This window comes from Mesoplodon mirus, assembly GCF_964341445.2.
Source record: "Mesoplodon mirus genome assembly, chromosome: 1".
NCBI classification, from domain to species: Eukaryota; Metazoa; Chordata; class Mammalia; order Artiodactyla; family Ziphiidae; genus Mesoplodon; species Mesoplodon mirus.
The window spans coordinates 82,580,677-82,600,704 of NC_138976.1; the positions used below are offsets into that span (position 1 = coordinate 82,580,677).

The following is a 20,028-nucleotide window of genomic DNA, read 5'->3' on the forward strand; positions in this document are numbered from 1 at the left end:
TTCCCTCTATCAGCCTCAACTGCTATGGACAAGGATTAGTTTATTGAAGTCAGGGGTGAGGGGAGGTTGGGAGGTGGTAGTAGGGGAAGCAGTCAGCCTAACTCCAGAGGAAAATAGCGTTTGGCTGATGACTAGTGAACTCAGCCTTTCACTACAGGGTCTAGGTGGGATTGCAAAGAAAAGAGAAGGGGGCTTCCCTGGTGGCGCAGTGGTTGAGAGTCCGCCTGCCGATGCAGGGGACACGGGTTCGTGCCCTGGTCCGGGGATATCCCACATGCCACGGAGCGGCTGGGCCCGTGAGCCATGGCCGCGGGGCCTGCGCGTCCGGAGCCTGTGCTCCGCAACGGGGAGAGGCCACAACAGTGAGAGGCCCGGATACAACAAAAAAAAAATAAAAGAAAAGAGAAGGGTGTGCCTGGCAAGGTGCGGAGCCAGCTGCCTTTGGTGTCATAGGAATTTGCTTATCTTGCTTATGTTAGGAGGCCAGCCCTACTGAAATCCTTAACACCATTCACATGCTAGTTCATGTTTATGAGAGTCACATAAAGCATCAGGCAAAAGATTGGGCCTGTTTTCAGTCTTAATTCAGGGTGAATTCCAGGGTGACTTCAGGTAATTCATGCCATCTTCTCAGTTCCACTTTCTCCCTTCGTTGTATGTAACCAGACTTCTGTGAGAAAATGATCAAGATGCAGGGTATCTGAAGAAGGCATCTAATTTAGCCTCTCTGTGTATACAAGAACACAACTATTTTACGTTGTGAGTCTGCCTTCATTAAATGTTTGGAATTGATCAGCGCCTGCTCTTGATGACTTATTAAGATGGTTTTTTTGTTTGTTTGTTTTTTGGATGTCTGCAAGGACAATACTATAGAAACACAGAGTACCCTGATTTTGTTCCCTTTAGTACTCTGTGTAAACCTGTGCTATAGAATATTGCACACAGTTGAATTAAATATGATGTAAAAATGATCAGTGAATTAAGTATTATTAATTACTATTCTCTTGAGAGGCTATATCCAGGGTTGAAAGTCATCTGTTTTTCTTCTTTATGCTATTCTTTCATAACCTCTGCCTGCTTCTTTGTATTCTTTCATTTCTACTTGACTCAGCTTTGAGAATGGAATAAATTAAGGCCTAGAACTTTTATAATATATGAGTTAAAAGGGACCCACAAGGGGCTAATGTCCCAACGTTAATTGATAAAAAGGATCGTGTATGTGAAAGTGTTTTCTACAGCATTACATAGAAAGAGTGTTCCCTCGTATAATGGCCTAGAGGGTTGCCTGATGTTCTCTGTTTAGTATAAATCAAGATGCAAATAAATCTCCAACTTCCTCTTAAGTTGTGAACATTTTAAGTAAGACAATCACAAAAGATACAGTTACAAAGATCAGCGGCTTAGTCACACTCCAAGTTTTCTTTTTCCAGGTTTTAAAATTTATACTGAATTTTATCTAAGCTCGTTAAGTTGACATTGGATCTTGTTTCCAAAATCATACATAGCCTGTCTCAATCCTGCTCTTCCCTCAAAGGAGCAAGAAAATTCTGTCATTATTGAGTTTGGTCATGAGTGGATGCTTCCTTGTGTAACTTCTCTTTGGAAAGTTTGAAGTAATCAAGATGGTTAATCTCTCCTCTCAGAGAGACAGGTCAGCAGAAAATATTTCTCCTGGCAGCTCCTCCTTCCATTTAATGTTTCCTTTCTTAGGCCTAAGGGTGTGGGGTAAAAAACAAACTCCAAACAAAAAAGAGTTTTCACTTTTGCTTCTAGAAGTGGCACTAGAATTCAGATCGCAAAAATAATGTTTTCTTGCAGCCGCACTAAGTAACAGGGGATTTGAGCAGCTCTTCTATATTAGGGCATTTAGAAGAAAGAATGATTCCCACCCCTGCATACCCCCAGTGAAAGTATCTTTATTGTTTTCATTGATAATAAAAGTAATACACGCTCAGTGTAATAAATTTAAGCAATGCGTGTAAAGTAGAATGTGAAGATTCCCATAATTGGTGTTTTCACTCAAGATGTTTGTGTGCTGTCAACATGAATAGATGGTACTTGGCATACTGTTCTATAACGTGTTTTTTTTTCCACTGAATATTTTGCAGGCTTTTTGCTACATCAGTGTCTGTGGGTCTGTCTGCAGCATTCTTTTAAATGACTTTATCATAAGGTTGAATCAGAGTTGATTTACATAGTCCCCTCTTAATGGACATCATGTCATTTCTCATTTTCTGATGTTCTAAATTTGCATCATTCAGTATGCTAGCCACCAGCCACTTGTGGCAATTTTACCTTATTCAAATTAAATAATGTGTAAAACTCAGTTCCTCAGTAGCCATATTTCAAGTGCTCAGTAGCTATATGTGAGTAGCACAGATGTAGAGCTTTTCCATCATTGCATAAAGTTGTATTGGACAGTGCTGTTCTAAACTACTGGTTTTCAGACTTTTTTTGAGTACATGTTTCCATTCCTTTATTCATCCATTCTTCATTCATTCAATAAATAATTATTAAGTGCTTCCTATGTGTCAGGCACTGTGCTAGGTACTTGGATATATCATTCATAAAACAAAACACCTACCCTCATAATGCTTAACATTCTACCAGCAAAAGGTTTTGACTACTCCCAGTAAATGTATTTATTAGTTGTATATGTATTCTATCATGCTGTTATATTTTATTTACTTTTTTTTTTTTTGCGGTACGCGGGCCTCTCACCGCTGTGGCCCCTCCCGCCGCGGAGCACAGGCTCCGGACGCGCAGGCCCAGCGGCCATGGCTCACGGGCCCAGCCGCTCCGCGGCATACGGGATCCTCCTGGACCGGGGCACGAACCCGTATCCCCTGCATCGGCAGGCGGACTCCCAACCACTGTGCGACCAGGGAGGCCCTATTTACTTATTTATTAAATATTTATTTATTTATGGTTGCATCAGGTCTTAGTTGCGGCACGCAACTAAGATTTTTTTCATTGCGGCACTCGCGCTCTTTGTTGTGGTGCGTGGGCTTCTCTCCAGTTGTGGCGCACGGGCCCCAGAGCTCGTGAGCTCAGTAGTTGTGGCATGCGGGCATAGTTGCCCCGCGACATGTGGGATCTTAGTTCCCCGACCAGAGATAGAACCTGCATCCCCTGCACTAGAAGGTGGACCCTTAACCACTGGACTACCAGGGAAGTCCCAATCATGCTGTTATATTTTAAAACATGTTAAAATAGGGATGAAAATGAATAAGATAAAAATGTACATAATTTCTGAAGTAGTCTTCCTGTGTCCCACCTTGGGGACCACCATTCTGAATAATGCCCTTGGACTAGGTGGTCATCTCTAAAGGTTCTTCCAGTACTGAAACTGAACTGTTACCACATTTTAAGTAGGTAGTTCTTCTATTTTGATATGTGTAGGCTTTTTCCGACACTGTTTGAATTTGTTCTTATACTTATATATTTATTTAGCAAGCATTTATTAAGTTCGTACTATATGTCAGGTAGGTGCCAGGAGATTGAACAAGTCAGGGTTCCTGCCCTCAAATGAGACAGGCCAGCAAATCAGTTATTCTGATACCAGGTGTTATGGAAATGCAGCAAAGGGACATAGAAAGAGAGAGATGGTTTGGCAGAATGGACAGCTCTCATGAACATGACTTATTTTTGGATAGTTATTGAACTCTGTTGTGGGACTTAATGGAATCACAGATTTCTCCAACAGGTACAGTTTTTCTCCCCGGTATTTTCTTTTCTCTTGGAAAATATAAAATCCTAAGCCATTAATTTAAGAATATTCAACTACTGTTGATTGTCCCATTAAGTATCTCTTTATGTTAAACTCTCACCTTTCTGTTTTTAAACTTAGATCTTAGGGTTGGAGAGGTTCTACATAGGACAGAAGCTAAGTACAAATAATTAGGTAGCTCCTGTTTTTTGAGAGGGGGAAGGTATGTGTTTATTCATACTTTCATTTAACAAATATTTTAAAAATACCTCCTATGCAGAAAAAACACTTAATTCCAAAATAATTTCTCACAGGGACTTTTAGTTAAGGAATTCTGAAGAATATAAAGGAAAATACTGTTTACAGCAAATTTAGAAATGGAAGAATTGATCATGTGTTTTTTCTTTCCTTTCTTTCAGGGCAAGTTAAAGTGTTCAGAGCTCTTTATACGTTTGAACCCAGAACTGTAAGTATTCAGTTTTTCACTTTCAAATTGACATAAAAACCAAAAGTGATTTCATTTAGATACTTCCTCTGTCCTAAATGGTCATCAACCCTGCTTCAACCCTTCATTTGACTAAGGATAGAGTCCTCTGTGGTCCAGCCCCCTTTCTAGTCCTGCCGTCCTCTGCTCCTTCCCCTCTGTGGACCATTCCAGTCTGGATTTGGTGCACAGTATAACTCATCTCTGAACTCTTTGTAGACTCATGACTCTGCACCTCTCTAAGCTTTTTGTTTTGTTTTGTTTTGCGATACGCGGGCCTCTCACCGCTGTGGCCTCCCCCGTTGCAGAGCACAGGCTCCGGACGCGCAGGCTCAGCGGCCATGGCTCACGGGCCCAGCCGCTCCGCGGCATGTGGGATCTTCCCGGACCAGGGCACGAACCCGCGTCCCCTGCATCGGCAGGCGGACTCTCAACCACTGCGCCACCAGGGAAGCCCATAAGCTTTGATTACACACTTCCTCTTCCATAAAGACTTTCTGATCACCCCAGGGAGGAGTGGGATGTCTCTCCTGCCTCTGAACTTCTGCACTTGGCATTGCACTCCTGCTCACCAGCACAGTGTCTAGGGTGCAGAACACAGGGGTTTAGAGCTTACAGTAGCTTTTAGGACCTGCTCTGCCTCTTTTAGCAGCTGTGTGACCTGGTAAATTCAGAAATTACCTAACCTCTGTGCTTCAGTGTACTCATCTGTAAAGTGAAAATAATAATAATCTCATAGGGTTTTAGTGAGAATTAAGTGAGATTGTATAAAGCTGCTGTGACTGTTAAGGAGTCATTGTTACTATTAGAAGGAGTAGTGGTTGCTATATTCATAGACTCTTAACACATACTTTTGATTGGTTGATGTATTGATTACTTTAACTCACCTCCAGTTCTTTTCCAGGATGGATTCTCTCTACTGTTATTTATTTATTTTTGGCTGCGTCGGGTCTTCGTTGCTGCGCAAGGGCTTTCTCTAGTTGCGGTGAGCAGGGGCTACTCTTCGTTGCGGTGCACGGGCTTCTCATCACTATGGCTTCTCTTGTTTGGGAGCACGGGCTCTAGGCGCGCAGGCTTCAGTAATTGTGGCACATGGGCTCAGTAGTTGTGGCTTGCGGGCTCTAGAGCACAGGCTCATTAGTTGTGGCGCACGGGCTTAGTTGCTCCGTGGCATGTGGGATCTTCTTGGACCAGGGATCAAACCCATGTCCCCTGCATTGGCAGGCAGATTCTTAACCACTGCACCACCAGGGAGGTCCCTCTACTGCTTTTTTTTTTTTTTTTTTTTCTTTTTGCGGTATGCGGGCCTCTCACTGTTGTGGCCCCTCCCGCTGCGGAGCACAGGCTCCGGACGCGCAGGCCCAGCGGCCATGGCTCACGGGCCCAGCCGCTCCGTGGCACATGGGATCCCCCCAGACCGGGGCACGAACCCGCATCCCCCGCATCGGCAGGCGGACTCTCAACCACTGCGCCACCAGGGAGGCCCCCTCTACTGCTTTTTAAAAGTCTTGGTTATTGTTGAATGCACAGGAGAAAATAGACATTTAATTCACTAGGTTTTTTGAATATTCCACATTTAAAATGCTATTTTTAATATCCATGGTCCCAAGGATCCTAGGCTGCAGAGCAGTGCTGCTAATTCATCCTGTGTGTGTGTGCTGGATGGTCAGTAATGGCTACCTCATGCCCTGTTGCTCCCACACTCTGCTCCTCTCCATCTCCCCTCAATACAGATGTTGAAGGGGAGGTGTCTGGCTGATCAGGTCCCAGGGGTCTTCCTGACTGCTTAAGTGCCCATGCTGTACCAGTTGTTCAGTATTTTGAATATCACCCTAGAACTAGGTTCATCTTAACATTCTTTTCTGAATGAGAATTTCTTTTGGACAAGCTCAGTTTGGTCTTTCTCCCCTGGGCCCAGTGGCCATCTTCTCTAGTGGGATGGGTGTACCCCAGTATATCCTAAACTCACCTACAAGTCATTGAGACAAAGAAGTTGGAAGGGCTGAGCTGGACTCTGTGAGACCATCGCTGACATGTACAGCACCCCAGAAATACCTGGGTCCAGCTTTTAGCTACTATACTACTCTCAGGATATAGGGACAGCAATACCCAACTCGTCTTGGTGATCCACTGGGAAGCTTGTCACTCCTGGTTCTTCCTGTCAATGCATTTCTCTCCTCTGTCGTGCATGAAGGCAAGGTAGTCCTGACACCACCCAGCCCTGTTTGGTTCTTATTTCTTACCCAACCCCCAATCCAATAAAGTGCCATATAGAGGCCTGGTAAGACTGGATAGACCAGTGTAAAGTTGCACTGATGGAGAGAGAACAGCATTTCCTGTGTGCTGGAGGTATATTGATTTCTGCAAGGAAACCAGCAGGATCCTCCTCTCTATCATGTAACATTTGCTGGACTTTTCTAGGTTTATAGCACTATATGTAGGGGAAGGAGCCCTAGGATGGGATTCCAAAAGCTGAAGTTGGAGTCCAGCCCTACCACTCACTAACTGTGTGATTTGTGGCAAGTTCTTCAACCTCTCTGAGCCTGGCTGTGAGATGGAGATTATACCCATGGACCCAGCCCTGCCTTAATGGGCTGTTGTAGGATAAAATGACGTTAAGTATGCTTTGCAAGTATAAGGCACTGCTGTTGATTTTGTTGTATTGCATTATGTTGGGGTGGGGAAGAGAGAAACAACAGATATTTTCCACAGCCATTGCCTTTTATCCTGATCATGACACCATGGCAGCCAGTAATGGCTATGCATGACCCTTCTGTATGAGAGAAAGCAGAGGTGGTGATGAAGGACAGGGACTGCAGAATCTGAATGTCACGGTTCAAGTTTAGGGTCTTCCATGTACCTGCTGTATGGCCTTGGACAAGTTTCTCATCTATAATGTGATGATAAGAATAGCGCCCACCTCACAGTGTTGCTGTGAGATTGTAAGTGTCCAGTGCCTGGCACATGATCATACTATAAAGTGCTAAATGAAAACATCTGTGGAGAATTTGATTTTTTTTTCTTTTTCTTTTTATTAATTCTCAGGGCTCCAGGTTGACAAATGTGGGAAATTTCAAAAGGACGTCACGGTCTTTCCAAAATTTTTCATAAAATATATATTTGCATAAACCAACCAAAATTAATGCCTTGAGAATTATATGTTACCAAGAATATATGGAACAGTATATACATTACCGAGTGCGTACTCATCCCTATAACATCCCAGTGGCCAACAATTTACTTGTTCTGATACCTTGTGGTTCTTCAAGGAGAGAGGAAAAGAAGAATGTGGTTAAAAACCAAAGAACAGACTAGAAATAGACAAGTGCTTACTTGATTGTGTCACTCTTTTCCCATCATGGTCCATGAATACGATGCCAGGAATTTAAAAGTCGATGCTCACTGAACATTTACATTGTGTCCTGCAAGTGTTTTCTTAATGGAAAGTATGAATATTGGAGGTACAAATCTATCTAGGTTTTAAAATCATGAAATTACCTTGTTGTTTATATTGCCACCAGCAGTCTGAAGAATTTGGTAAACGACCTCCTCAGCTACATTAGGAAAAACCACCCCTAGCTTCTTTGGAAGAAGATATTTTAGCGGGGGTAGCATTGTGTGTCTGGGAGCTATTGATTAAAAAGAAAATAAACCTTCTACTCTCTTTTCTCAGGATGAAAAATTAGCGAGACCTTTTTTTTACGTGACTGAAATCGACTGCCCGTTGTTGCTCCCTTTGTTGAAAAACAAGTCTGATCTAATAGGTAGCTGAGGCAGGCACTGCTATTGAACAGCAGCCATTAATTTAAAACCCGAAACAGCACAAGAAGTTTTGAAATGACTGTACTTGGTGACATTTTCCAAATCATGCATTTTACCAAACCACAAAAGAAAATAATTATTTACAAATACCATATGATTTTAAAAATTGAGGTAAAATTCACATAACACAACATTAACCATTTTTTGTATTTAAGGTGAACAATGAAGCGGCATTTAGTACAATCACAATGTTGTGCAGCTATTACCTCTGTCTAGTTCCAAAATGTTTTCACTGTCCCCAAAGAAAACTCTGTACCCATTAAACACTGACTTCCCATTCTTCCAGGCTTTATTCCTTTTTATGAGGAAGACTAATTACAGAGACTTGTGTGTGTTCTTTGTTTTTTAAGTTATGTGTTTGGTACTTTCTCAAAATATGCCTTTTGTTTCAAGGGTGAATGATCTTATTAAGTGTGGAAATTCAGGCAAACTTGACTTTTGTGATTTTAGACATGACTCCTTCACTTCAACATAAGCACTGATGGAGGAGGATTCATTGTTAGACATAAGTGGGCAAGGTTAGCTTCTCTTCAAGACATTGAACTCTTTCGAAACTCCAAGAAACTCAGTCACTCCAAAAAAATGCTAAGATTTCACATATATTCTATTTTCTTTACTTCCTTACATCCTGCTTCATTCTCCCCACCCATTCCTTACTGTCATCTAAAGGAGAGATAGTCAGATGCTGTTCAAATTGCCAGCTAAGGCCAACCTTTCTGTTGTAAGTATGGCTACTCCATCCCACCAACTGGGATGCTGTGGTGGCAGTGAGTCACCTTTCTGGCCTCTGAGAAGTGAGCCAGTTAACGGCAGGGAAGTGCTAAATTAAACAATTTGTTTCCCTAATCACTTTCTTTATCCATCACATATTGGTAGTAATATTGATCATAGATCATCAGGACATTTTAGAGAAAAATTGAGAAAAGTCTTAGAAGGCTTTACTTTTTTTCTTCCAAATGCCTATTTCCAATAATATTAAAATGTATGTCATTGATCTACCTAGGCTCAATTAATTTTGCATAGATATGCTATATGTAAGTCTAGTCTCTGCAGATCAAAGTGTAAATTAAGAAATGCTTCAGAAAGTGCTTTTTAGAGGAACTCACATTTTTTAGTTTCATTAATCATCATTTGCTCATTTTTATATTTGAATGCATATTGCATCTAAATATTTATGAATTGTGGTTGCTTAAAGCATGATATAGCTGATAAAGTCTTCATTTAAATTCACGGGGAAATAGTTATAAAAATAATGGAGATCATCTTTGAAACTGTTGCAGAGTCACATTTACTGCCGTAGTCTGCAGCTGAGAGAGGAGGAGATAAACAAAAGGAAAATGAAAGAATGAAATAACTTGTTTCACTAGCATAATTTTTATTTGTGTGGAGCAGTAACTGGAATCAAATATCGAAGCCTTTAAAACAAATTTTTTTTCCAACCAGCATTATGAAACTAATATGTGCTCATGATCTTATCCTATGTAAAATTCTGTGCCCTACATTCTTCACTCAGCATGACAATGTAAACATTTCCCAATATCTGAAACTTGCTCATCAGTAGACATAAATATACGTATATATATATTTTGGCCACACCACGCAGCTTGCAGGATCTTAGTTCCCTGACCAGGGATTGAACCTGGGCCACAGCACTGTAAGTGCTGAGTCCTAACCAGTGGACCACCAGGGAACTCCCTAGACATTTTATTTACTCATACAGGCATGCTGATAAGTGTTATCTACTGATGGGAAAAAGATGTTTAATTAAAGTGCCTGGCTTTATTCAGGGAGTTTGTAGGACATTTGGCTGGTATAAGAGCACGTATTGTCTGTGTAATTAATTAACCCCTTAGAGCTTGCTTATGGTCTAGAATGAGTTACTGCTTCATATCTTTCAGCTCTTTAGCCATATTAATGGTTGAATTATGTATTAACTGTTCTCATATATAAGATATTCATTCTCTCTGAACATGAAGAGTTAAGATAATGGTTTTCTCAAAATAAGTAGAGAGTGATGTTGATATGAAAGTGTTTAAGGATTGAAGGCTAATCGTTTAAGAGAGAGCCAAACTTCTAGCTATTTTTCATGGTTTTAGTTCTAGACATTTATCCTTTTATGAAAAAATATATATCACCTTTTGAAATTTTTATAATGAAAAAGTTTTATTAATATTCTATTTTGGTATAAAAATGCCTTGCTTTCATTGTGGAAGAAAATAAGGTGTGTGTGTGTGGGGGGGAATTCTTATTTCTTATATTCTTTGAAGTTTATCATGGGAAAATTCACATTTCTACGTGTGTTAGCTTGTCAATAATGTTTTGTTATATGGTTTATGTGCAGATTTAAGTATATAAAAACTATGCTGTCTATAAGGATTTTAGAATCTGTATAATTATCATCATCATTGTATTCTAATGCATGAAAAAATCACATGGAGTAAAACTTAATTTTTTATTTTTTTAGCCAGATGAATTGTACTTTGAAGAAGGTGATATTATCTACATTACTGACATGGTAAGCCCAGCCAATATTTTGTCATACCACGCATGAACTAAAGATGTGTAAGACTACTTTGTATAGCTGTAATATTGTACATTATTTACATGTATATCTGTATAGAAATACATATACCCAAGTTTACTCACTGAGCATAATTTGTAATAACATAAGATTGGAAGTAGCCCTTAGTCCATCAATAGGAAAATAGTTGAATAAACTTTGCTCTATCTACAGAGTATTATGCAGCTATAAAAAGGAGTGAGGAATATCTCTATATGATATTATGGAGTAATTTAAGTGAAAAAAGCAAGGTGAAAAAAGTGTAGATAGTGTGCCTTTACTTATGTAAGTAAGAAAGGGTGAGAGGATATACATATACTTATTTTCCTCAATTTAAAATAAAAAGTCAAAGGAGGAGTCATAAATTTTTAAAAAGTAGTTTCTTCTCTGAAAGGACAGGGAAAAAGGGTAGAAGAAACATAGATGGAATATAGACTTTAAAAAAATTACACCTTGTTTTGGAGATCTATCTTTGGAATCATGTAAACTTTTGTATAGTTATAAAATTAAATTAAATGATAAAAAGCAATCCCTAAAAACTAAAAGCAGAATGAATCAAATGAACTTAGTTGTACCCCAGGTATTTGGCATGACACACAGAGAGGAACTATTCCAAGTGACTTTGAAACTCAGCATTTCAACTGAATATCTCTAGTAGAATAATATGAAGAACAAAAAGAACTTCTACGCCCAAATTATAAACAGTTTTTAATCATGATGTTGGAGAAGTGTTGGTATGGTTATTCTGAGATTGCTGCATGTGTGTTGCAGTTTAGAGCAAATGAGTCATTAAGTCAATGATGTAGAAAACTGGCAGTTTCAGCCTGCAAGAAAGGATGTACATATAGATATAAGATCAATGAAGTTAAGTAGCTCTGCGTTTGAATTGGAAGTATGTTGTATTTTATCTAAAATAAAATAAATAAAAAGATTTCTTGCTCTGTCCTTTGAAAAGGCCAAAAAAAAAAAAAAAAAAAGACCAATCTAATAATAATATGTTATTTCCCATTAAAAGGAACAAAGTTCCTTTGAGAAATGTCTGGTACCAGGTTGGGGGCAGGAAAGGTACAAGATAATCCCAGGACATCTCGTTCTTAGAAGCAAGGAAGCTCCCAAAGACTACTAGGGTCACACTGGAAAGACACAGAACTAAATTGAAGAGGCTGCCACTGGTCAAAGGACAATTTGAGCAATCAGTTAGGGCAACAATCCCAAGGACTGAAACAAATCTACTCTGTTTAAATTCATGAGCTCCTAATGATACTTAAAAACAAAAACAAACATCATTGGTCAACCTGAGAGAATGATAGGGAACCAACTTTTTATTCTGATGACTGTTATGGAAAAGAATCAGTACTTATTCTGACAACTCTAAAGGAAAAGAATCAGTATTTATTCTGCCTTTCTCCATGAACTTTATCGCTGGGTAACCTGAGAGTTGATGAGGGAAAGTTCGTCTTTAAAGTAATATTCTAGTTATTTAAATGAAGAAGGAATGATAGAATAAGAATGTCACCATTTGCAACCCTTATGAAATAATGGATCCAAATAATGCTCATCAGTGGTTACTAATGTTACAAAAAGAGAGACATTGTGTGTCTCCTGATGGAAGAATCAATGCTACACATGAAATAGTCTTGCTAAAAATTGAATCTGAATCTGATTAAGCCTCTAGAACTAATGACTGATTTACAGGCAATACAGGGAGCAGAGGAACACATTGTTTTAAAACAAGGGAAACAAAAAGGAAAATCCAGACTCTTCCAAACTCTTCGGAACAAACTAGTGTCTTTGAAAAGTCTATTGTGAAGGAGTGAAAGAAAATGAAGGGGGAAACTATAGACTAAAAGAGACTTAAGAGGCAAATCAATCAATCATACTATATGGACTTTATTATAAGACATACTGGAAATTTTGAGTATTGTAGATATTTGAGGATATTAAGGAATTATTGTTAAAAAAATTTTAAGCTAGCAAACAAAATAACACATGATAATGGTGTTGTTATTATGGAAAAGTCCTTATCTTTCAGAGATTCATATTAAAATATTTACAGATAAAAGAACATGATGTCTAGAATTTATTTCAGGATAATCTGAAGGGGAGGGAGGTTGTAGGTGAGGATATGCATGAAACAGTATTGGCCGTGAGTAAATAGTTCATGCAGTTAGGAAATGGGTATGTGTAGGTTCCTCATACGGTTCCTTCTACTTTGGTATAGGTTTGAATTTTTCTATGAAAAAAAGTTACTGAAAAAGCAAAGGTGAAATAAAGAGACCTTTAGAAAACCAAATATATGCATATCTTGAGACTAAGAGAAATTAGACTCTGAACCAAAAAATCCTACAGATAGCCTAAACTAAACATAATTTTTTCCCTTCTCTTTCATATTGTCTCTGTTTGATTTGTTTGAATGTGGAGTCTCTATGATGAAGTGTCTTTGATCTGTTGCAGGCAGATGTGTGTATATTCGTAATTTAATGATAAGGGGAATGGACATCCATAACTAGGGAGTGAGGAAGCTTGATCAATGTGACCAGGGCTGATGGACATTTGGTAAAGCAGTAACTCTGCATTTGAATTGGAAGTATGTTGTATTTTATCTAAAATAAAACAAAAAGTGTCAACTGCTCTACCCTTTGAAAAGGCCAAAATGAGGCCAATATGAGCCATATGGTTTTAAAAATGACTGAATGTAAACTGGATTTGGTGCCACTTAATTTAACTCTTCTTTCACCAGAGTGATACCAATTGGTGGAAAGGCACCTCCAAAGGCCGGACGGGACTAATCCCAAGCAACTATGGTAAGTATGGCAGCGGTGGCTTTACTTGGGCTGTACTTTGTGTATTTTCAGTTATCTGGTTCCTGAGGCCTTTCTGCTTCCTGCTGTGGCTGAGAAATCAATGGAGTCCTTGCCAGCCTAGGGCATTTTCTACTCTGAGCCTCCTCTTAATAGAGTGGTCAGGGATGCTGGATGTACTTGAACTTGACTCCTTGGCTTAAGAAAATGCATTGTAACATTCTTGAAAGAACCTAAGGTTTCCAGAGAAATGCTTATGGTAACGCTTAGAACATTTTTCTTTTTCTTTTCTTTCTTTTTTGTTTTTTTTTAGACTAGCCCTTTCTTTTGTGATGAAGTAACCTTGTCTTGTTATGTTAATTAATGTTTGGGGCAGTGATGTTCATTAAATGAATATTAGGGCAGTTTGAGGAGAGCAGTGAGACGTGGGCCCTTCCTTGAAGCCACTTCTAGTTGGAAGGGGGACAAAGCAGACTTTCGTAGAAATCATCAGAGTAAAGTAAAAAGCGCACAGGATTGATAAACAAGGGTCCTGGGTTTTAATCCTTCTTCCACTTCTAACAACAAGGGACCTTAGTTAGGGCACTTAACTGCCGCCCCTGGGACCGTTTCTCCATCTGTATAATGAGAGGTTTTGATTTAAATCACTTCTAAGGTTCCTTTGGACTTTAGCATTAGATACATCCTTAGACCAATAAGTCTGACATCAGGAACCAGTTCCAAACACTGGAAGGGGACTTAGAAATTTCAAGGAAGGCAGTTCAAAGCTCCTAGGGGAGGGGAGGGGAGGAGGTGGAGGAGAGGAGAGGAAGGGGGTGGGGAGGGAAATGAATGAGACCTGGGGCTCAACACATGGGCCCCACTTACCTGGCCTAAGGGCCATATCATTCTGGATTTTAAAAGACTTTAAGCATTTCTACACTCTAACCTTTGAAATCCCAAATAAACAACTTCTCCAGCTGGTCATAGACTGAGGGTGCGAAATGTTTCTCAGTTGCTAGATCCCTGGTAGCCAAGGGAGTATCTAGTTACAGCCCTTTGTGGTGGGAGGGGTGGGCGTGAAGTCTCATTTGAACAACAGTCTTCATGTGGTCACTCCTACTGATTCTAGGACAGCAGTGAATACACCTTCCTTAGGGGCAGGTAGGTATGCTGATTGCCCGTTCTGAATATAGAAAGCAAAAGATTTCTCCTTTACCTCACCCTTCATATCCACACACACAAGGGAAACAATTATTTTCAGCCATCTTCAAAGCAGGGTGTTTTTATAGAATGTAAAAACGAACCTCAAATGCTTTCTTTTGCAGTTTCTTGACTAAATTTGTTGGTGAAATATTTGAGCAAACTGTTAGGCAGACCTTGGATCTGTTTTTTTCTATTTATACTTGCAGTTAATTGCTATATTTGTTTCTGTTTATACTCCCAGTTAATTGCCGTGTCATTGTCTTAGCTTGGTTTCTTTTGACACATAATTCAGCTTCTTTCAAAGCACAAAACATCACTTTTGATTTTCTGCCATTTTTTAAAACTCACATTAAGTAAGGGAAGCTGTATGGTGGAAGGTCCTGGCACTTCTGAAGCTGGGACACTGAATTGGCTTCAGGGAATCCTTTGGGTGGCCCTCTCAACATTGATGTGCACCTTTTTTTTCGATCTAGTGGCTGAGCAGGCAGAATCCATTGACAATCCATTGCATGAAGCTGCAAAAAGAGGTAGGTCTGATTCTTTTTGATTGAGATAAACAGTACAGTAAAACACAGACATATTAATTATGTAGTTTGATGACTTTTAACAAATGCATTTACCTGTGTAACCAACACCCAGATCAAGATCCAGAACATTTCTATCATCCCAGAAAGTTCTTTTCCCAGTTAAATCCTTGTCTCCCCCAGAGGCAGTCTCTGTTCTGGCCTTCTTTCACTCTACAGAAATGTGTGATTTTAATTTTTAAAATGTCAGTCAACAAATAACTTTTGAGTCTTACCTGCCCTGTGCTTAGTTGCAAGTGAAAAGTCATGCTCTGTGACTCGCAGAGCTCGAAGTCTGGCGGGGGAGAGATGTGTGTAGCAGATCATTACAAGATGGTGTGATAAGTATAGCGGTTGAAGTGTGTTTCAGTTAAACAGGCTATAGAGTCCAGAATGAGTAATAGAAGGGCAGAGGGTGGGGGCTTCTCAGGGGTCCAGCATCTGGGAGAGTGTTGGTATACTGCAAGTATGAATGGTGAGGATGGAGTTGGGGAGGAAGGGAACACCAGGGATGGGGCTTATACTTGGGTATAAGTGGTTCTCCACAGAGGGTAATTCCTCTCTGCAAACCCTGGGACATTTGGCAGTATCTGGAGGCATTTTTTTTTTTTTTTTTTTTTTTTTTTTTTTTTGCGGTACGTGGGCCTCTCACTGTTGTGGCCTCTCCCATTGCGGAGCACAGGCTCCGGACGCGCAGGCTCAGCGGCCATGGCTCACGGGCCCAGCCGCTCCGCGGCATGTGGGATCCTCCCGGACCAGGGCACAAACCCATGTCCCCTGCATCGGCAGGCAGACTCTCAACCACTGCGCCACCCGGGAAGCCCTCTGGAGGCATTTTGACTGTCATAACTGGGGGGATGCTGGCACCTTTTGTGTAGAGGCTGGGGATGTTGCTAAACATCGTGCAATGCAGCCCCCATAACAAAGAATCCTCCAGCGCCAGATGTCAGTAGGGCCGCTGTTGAGAAACCCTGCTGTAGATCATGGGGAATTTTTTGTAAGGCCACAGTAAGCTCTCTTTCATTTAATTGTAGATATTTCTGAAATCTGAATGTGCAAAAGGAAATTATTGGTTTAGGATTGTGCATAAGTAGAACTACTAAATTGACATTTAAAAAATTCTTTGTAAACTAGATATTTAGGTCATTAGCCAGAGGATTTTAAATGAATAGTTATACTTTAACATATAAGAACAGCAGCTTTGAGTAGCTTATTTAGTTTTTCTTTTCTTGTAGGAACTGAAAATGTATTTTAAATATGAATGTGAGTAGTGTCTGCTTGTTTTTAGGTTTGACATTTTTTCCCAAAGTTCCAGGATTTCACAAAGGAAAAAAAAGTTGTTTTTACAAAGTAAAAATACCTTAAATGGACCCATTTAGGCAACTCTTCCCATTAACCTACCATTACAAATTGATGTTAATGCTTTCCATTAATAAACTGGAAGTCAAAATGTACCATAGAGAATGCGTTATGGGGCAGGCTTTAATTTCAGACTTGCTGATTAATCCTTTGCAAATGCGAATTTATGCAGGATGAAATTGATTGAAAAGCAAAATGAAAAAAACTAAAAACCTTTTTCATGTGTTTTTATAAATGTAAAATGTTTTCAGGCAACTTGAGTTGGTTGAGAGAGTGTTTGGACAACCGAGTAGGTGTTAATGGCTTGGACAAAGCTGGAAGCACCGCCCTGTACTGGGCTTGTCACGGGGGTCACAAAGGTATTACATTTTGTTTGTTATCATAAATATCTGTGCTACTGAAAATGTGCTTCATCTAGGGGAGCCAGAGTTACACAAATGAAAAAAAAATTGGTTATTCTTTTTAAATTTTTCAGAACGTCAGCCAAAAGCCCAGTCCCTGGAAGCTCTGTAAAACAGTAGGTAGATTGTGATTGGTCAGCCTCACTACACGGACCTTTTCACTTGAAAGAGTGGAAGCTTCCTTTCCTCTCTCAGACTAGCAAAGGTTACAGGAAAACAACAGTAATATAAAAAGAAACCCCACTGTCTAATCTCACGGAAGAAAGGACCAGAATTGATTCTTCTGACTTAGTTTTTCCCAGGAAGCTTTTTTTTTTCTTTCTTTTTTTTTTTTTTTGCGGTACGCGGCCCTCTCACTGTTGTGGCCTCTCCCATTGCGGAGCACAGGCTCCGGACGCGCAGGCTCAGCGTCCATGGCTCACGGGCCCAGCCGGTCCGCGGTATGTGGGATTTTCCCGGACCGGGGCACGAACCCGTGTCCTCTGCATCAGCAGGCAGACTGTCAACCACTGTGCCACCAGGGAAGCCCTCCCAGGGAGCTTTTATGATTTACATTCTAAGTTTAAGATTTAGGAAAGAGACAGCATTTGCTTGAGTTAGTGATTCAGTTGATAACTTTCTCTGTTATAATCAATAATAATGACAAATGGAATTTCTAGATGTATTTCAGCCTGGCTGAGAACCTACCACACCCACTCTCTTTCTCCCTCTCTCTACAACACACAGAAAATGATCCCAACAGTAATGAGAAACAAAGAATCCTACAAATTAAATAGCATGGCCAAAGGAAAATTTAAACACAAATTAGTGGTATGAATATTAAGTGCCCCAGCAAATGTAAAAATATTCCTATCATAGATGTCATGTGAAAATACAAAAGCCAAAATATTTGAAAAAAATTTTCCCTATGTAATTCTACCTTTTACAGTCTTAGGTCTTCTATTTACATAAATGTTGAAAACTTTGTTATAACGATTTTCTTGATGATTCTTCTAAAAAGAATCCTTTCTTTTAAAATTATTATGCCGAGTCTTTTCAGACTTTTAGTCTCATTCTTTAAAAAGATCTTTTCTATTTGGATTTCAGATATAGTGGAAATGCTATTTACTCAACCAAACATTGAACTGAACCAACAGGTGAGATTGCTTATGCAGAAGTCATTTAACCCACCTACCTTGCTCTCCTGGTACAGCTTATATGTGTGTAAAATCCTATCTTGGTGTCTTGGAACTCACCTTTTCTCATTTATTATTTTTCATAAAACTTTTAATCAAAATACAACAAGCACATAGTTAAAAAATTATTATTACATTAAAGTCCAAATTGCATAAAGCCCCAAATTCCTGCCATACTCCTCCTCATATATCACTTTCAGCTTTTAGTGCTTTCCTCTTACCTTCATGTTACTAAGGAATATGCTTGTGGAGCTGTCTCATAATTCATCATCTTCATAAAGTGTTTTGGTATCCTATCTGGTAAGTGAAGGTTTACGCTTGTCAACTTCCCGGCTGTCATCTTCCAGCACCCAGCGCCCAATCTTTCCTCCTTCGGTCCTCCTAATGTATCATACATAGCATAGTTTTTGGTTATATTACTATATAGTGCTTATGGTATTATAGCTATTTAAATATCATTCACTGCTTGTATAACTTTTTTGTTTCTGTATTTATTGACTTTTATTTAGTGCTTTTTTTTTTTTGTATTTCACAAAGACCTCTACACTGTTTTATACTCTCTTGATATACTTTCCTAAATTGTATAAGATAATTGCTTTCTTTTTTTTCTTCCTGGAATCATACTGAAGGCTTCCATCTTCATTCTCTAAGAGGAGCAACTTGGTCTCTACTGCCCTTTGCTGTCTTCCTGGGGAACGCTTCACCTCTCTCCTGTGTTGTGTCCTCACTTTTCTGGATCCTCTGTCTTCCATTTGTTGAAGAATACCTTCAAGTAAATTCCTGAGAAAGGGGAGCTTGGGCTTGATTATTTGGCTGATAGAATTCTGGGTGGAAAATGACTTCCCTCAGAACTTTGCAGGCATGGCTCCATGGTATTCTAGTTTCCAGGGTTGCTTTTGAGAGGTTTGATGCCTTTTTGAGCCCCATTCTTTGTGTGTTAACTGCTTTTTCCCTTTTTTATTTGGCCGTGCTGCGAGGCTTATAGGATCTTAGTTCCCTGACCAGGGATTGAACCCAGGCCCCTGGGCCCTCAGCAGTGAAAGTGCAGAGTCCTAACCACTGGGCGGCCAGGAAATTCCCTCCGTTTTCTCATGATTAGAATTTTACTCTATCCGTGGTATTCCAAACTTTCACAATGATGTGCTTTTAGAATGGGTCTTTTCCTGAAAATGGTAGTGAACTCTTTCAGCCTGGAAAAATACCTTGTATTCTTTCTTATATATTTTTATCTGACTGTTTCCTTTCTTCTTTGGTTCTGGAATGCCCATTAGCAGCTATGTTGGACCTCTCAGATTAAGCCTCTAATTTTCTTAGTTTTCCTCAGAGGTTTTCTCATCTTTATGTTTTATTTTGGTCACCTTTTTAATTCCCCAGAGCACTGTATTAGATCTCTGTTGCTGTGTAACAAATTGTCACATATTTAGCAGCTTAAAAGTATACCCATTGACCTTATGCTTTCTGTAGGTGAGAATTCTGGGTGGCATAGCTGGATTTTCTGTTCAGGGTCTCACAGGTTGGAATCAAGGTATTGGCTGGAGTGGGGTTCTCATCTGGAGCTCGAGTCCTATTCCAAATTCATTCATGTTGCTGGGAGAATTGTGTTTCTTGCACCTATGGTACTGAGGCCCTCAACTTTTAGAGACCACCCCTCCTGATGGACAGTTCACAACATGGCTGTTTGCTTTCTTCCTCAAGGCCAGCAGTAGATTGTGTTGCTGGTTCTATGCCTTTTCTTATAAGGGCCCACCTGACTAGGTCAGGTCCACCCAGGGTAATGTCTTTTGATGAACTTAACATCAACTGATTAGAAAATATGGGCATGATATCCTGTTATATTCACTGGTCTCACCCACTCTCAAGGGGAGGAAATTATACAGGGAGGTATATTCCAGGGGGTAGGGAGCTTGAAGGCTGTCTTAGAATTCTTTCTACCACAAGCTCCTCCTTTTACTCTTATTTTTACTTTTAC

General features: G+C 39.8%; 1 protein-coding gene across 1 annotated transcript in view; it reads left to right on the forward strand.

Moving 5' to 3' along the window:
• OSTF1 (osteoclast stimulating factor 1) overlaps nucleotides 1–20,028 on the forward strand; it is a 49,293-nt gene that overhangs the window by 18,077 nt on the left and 11,188 nt on the right. The window contains exons 2-7 of the mRNA XM_082624789.1: nucleotides 4,129–4,175; nucleotides 10,480–10,530; nucleotides 13,316–13,379; nucleotides 15,035–15,088; nucleotides 16,735–16,842; nucleotides 17,971–18,020. Coding sequence (XP_082480915.1) covers nucleotides 4,129–4,175; nucleotides 10,480–10,530; nucleotides 13,316–13,379; nucleotides 15,035–15,088; nucleotides 16,735–16,842; nucleotides 17,971–18,020 — 374 coding nt within the window. The remainder of the gene's footprint in view (nucleotides 1–4,128; nucleotides 4,176–10,479; nucleotides 10,531–13,315; nucleotides 13,380–15,034; nucleotides 15,089–16,734; nucleotides 16,843–17,970; nucleotides 18,021–20,028) is intronic.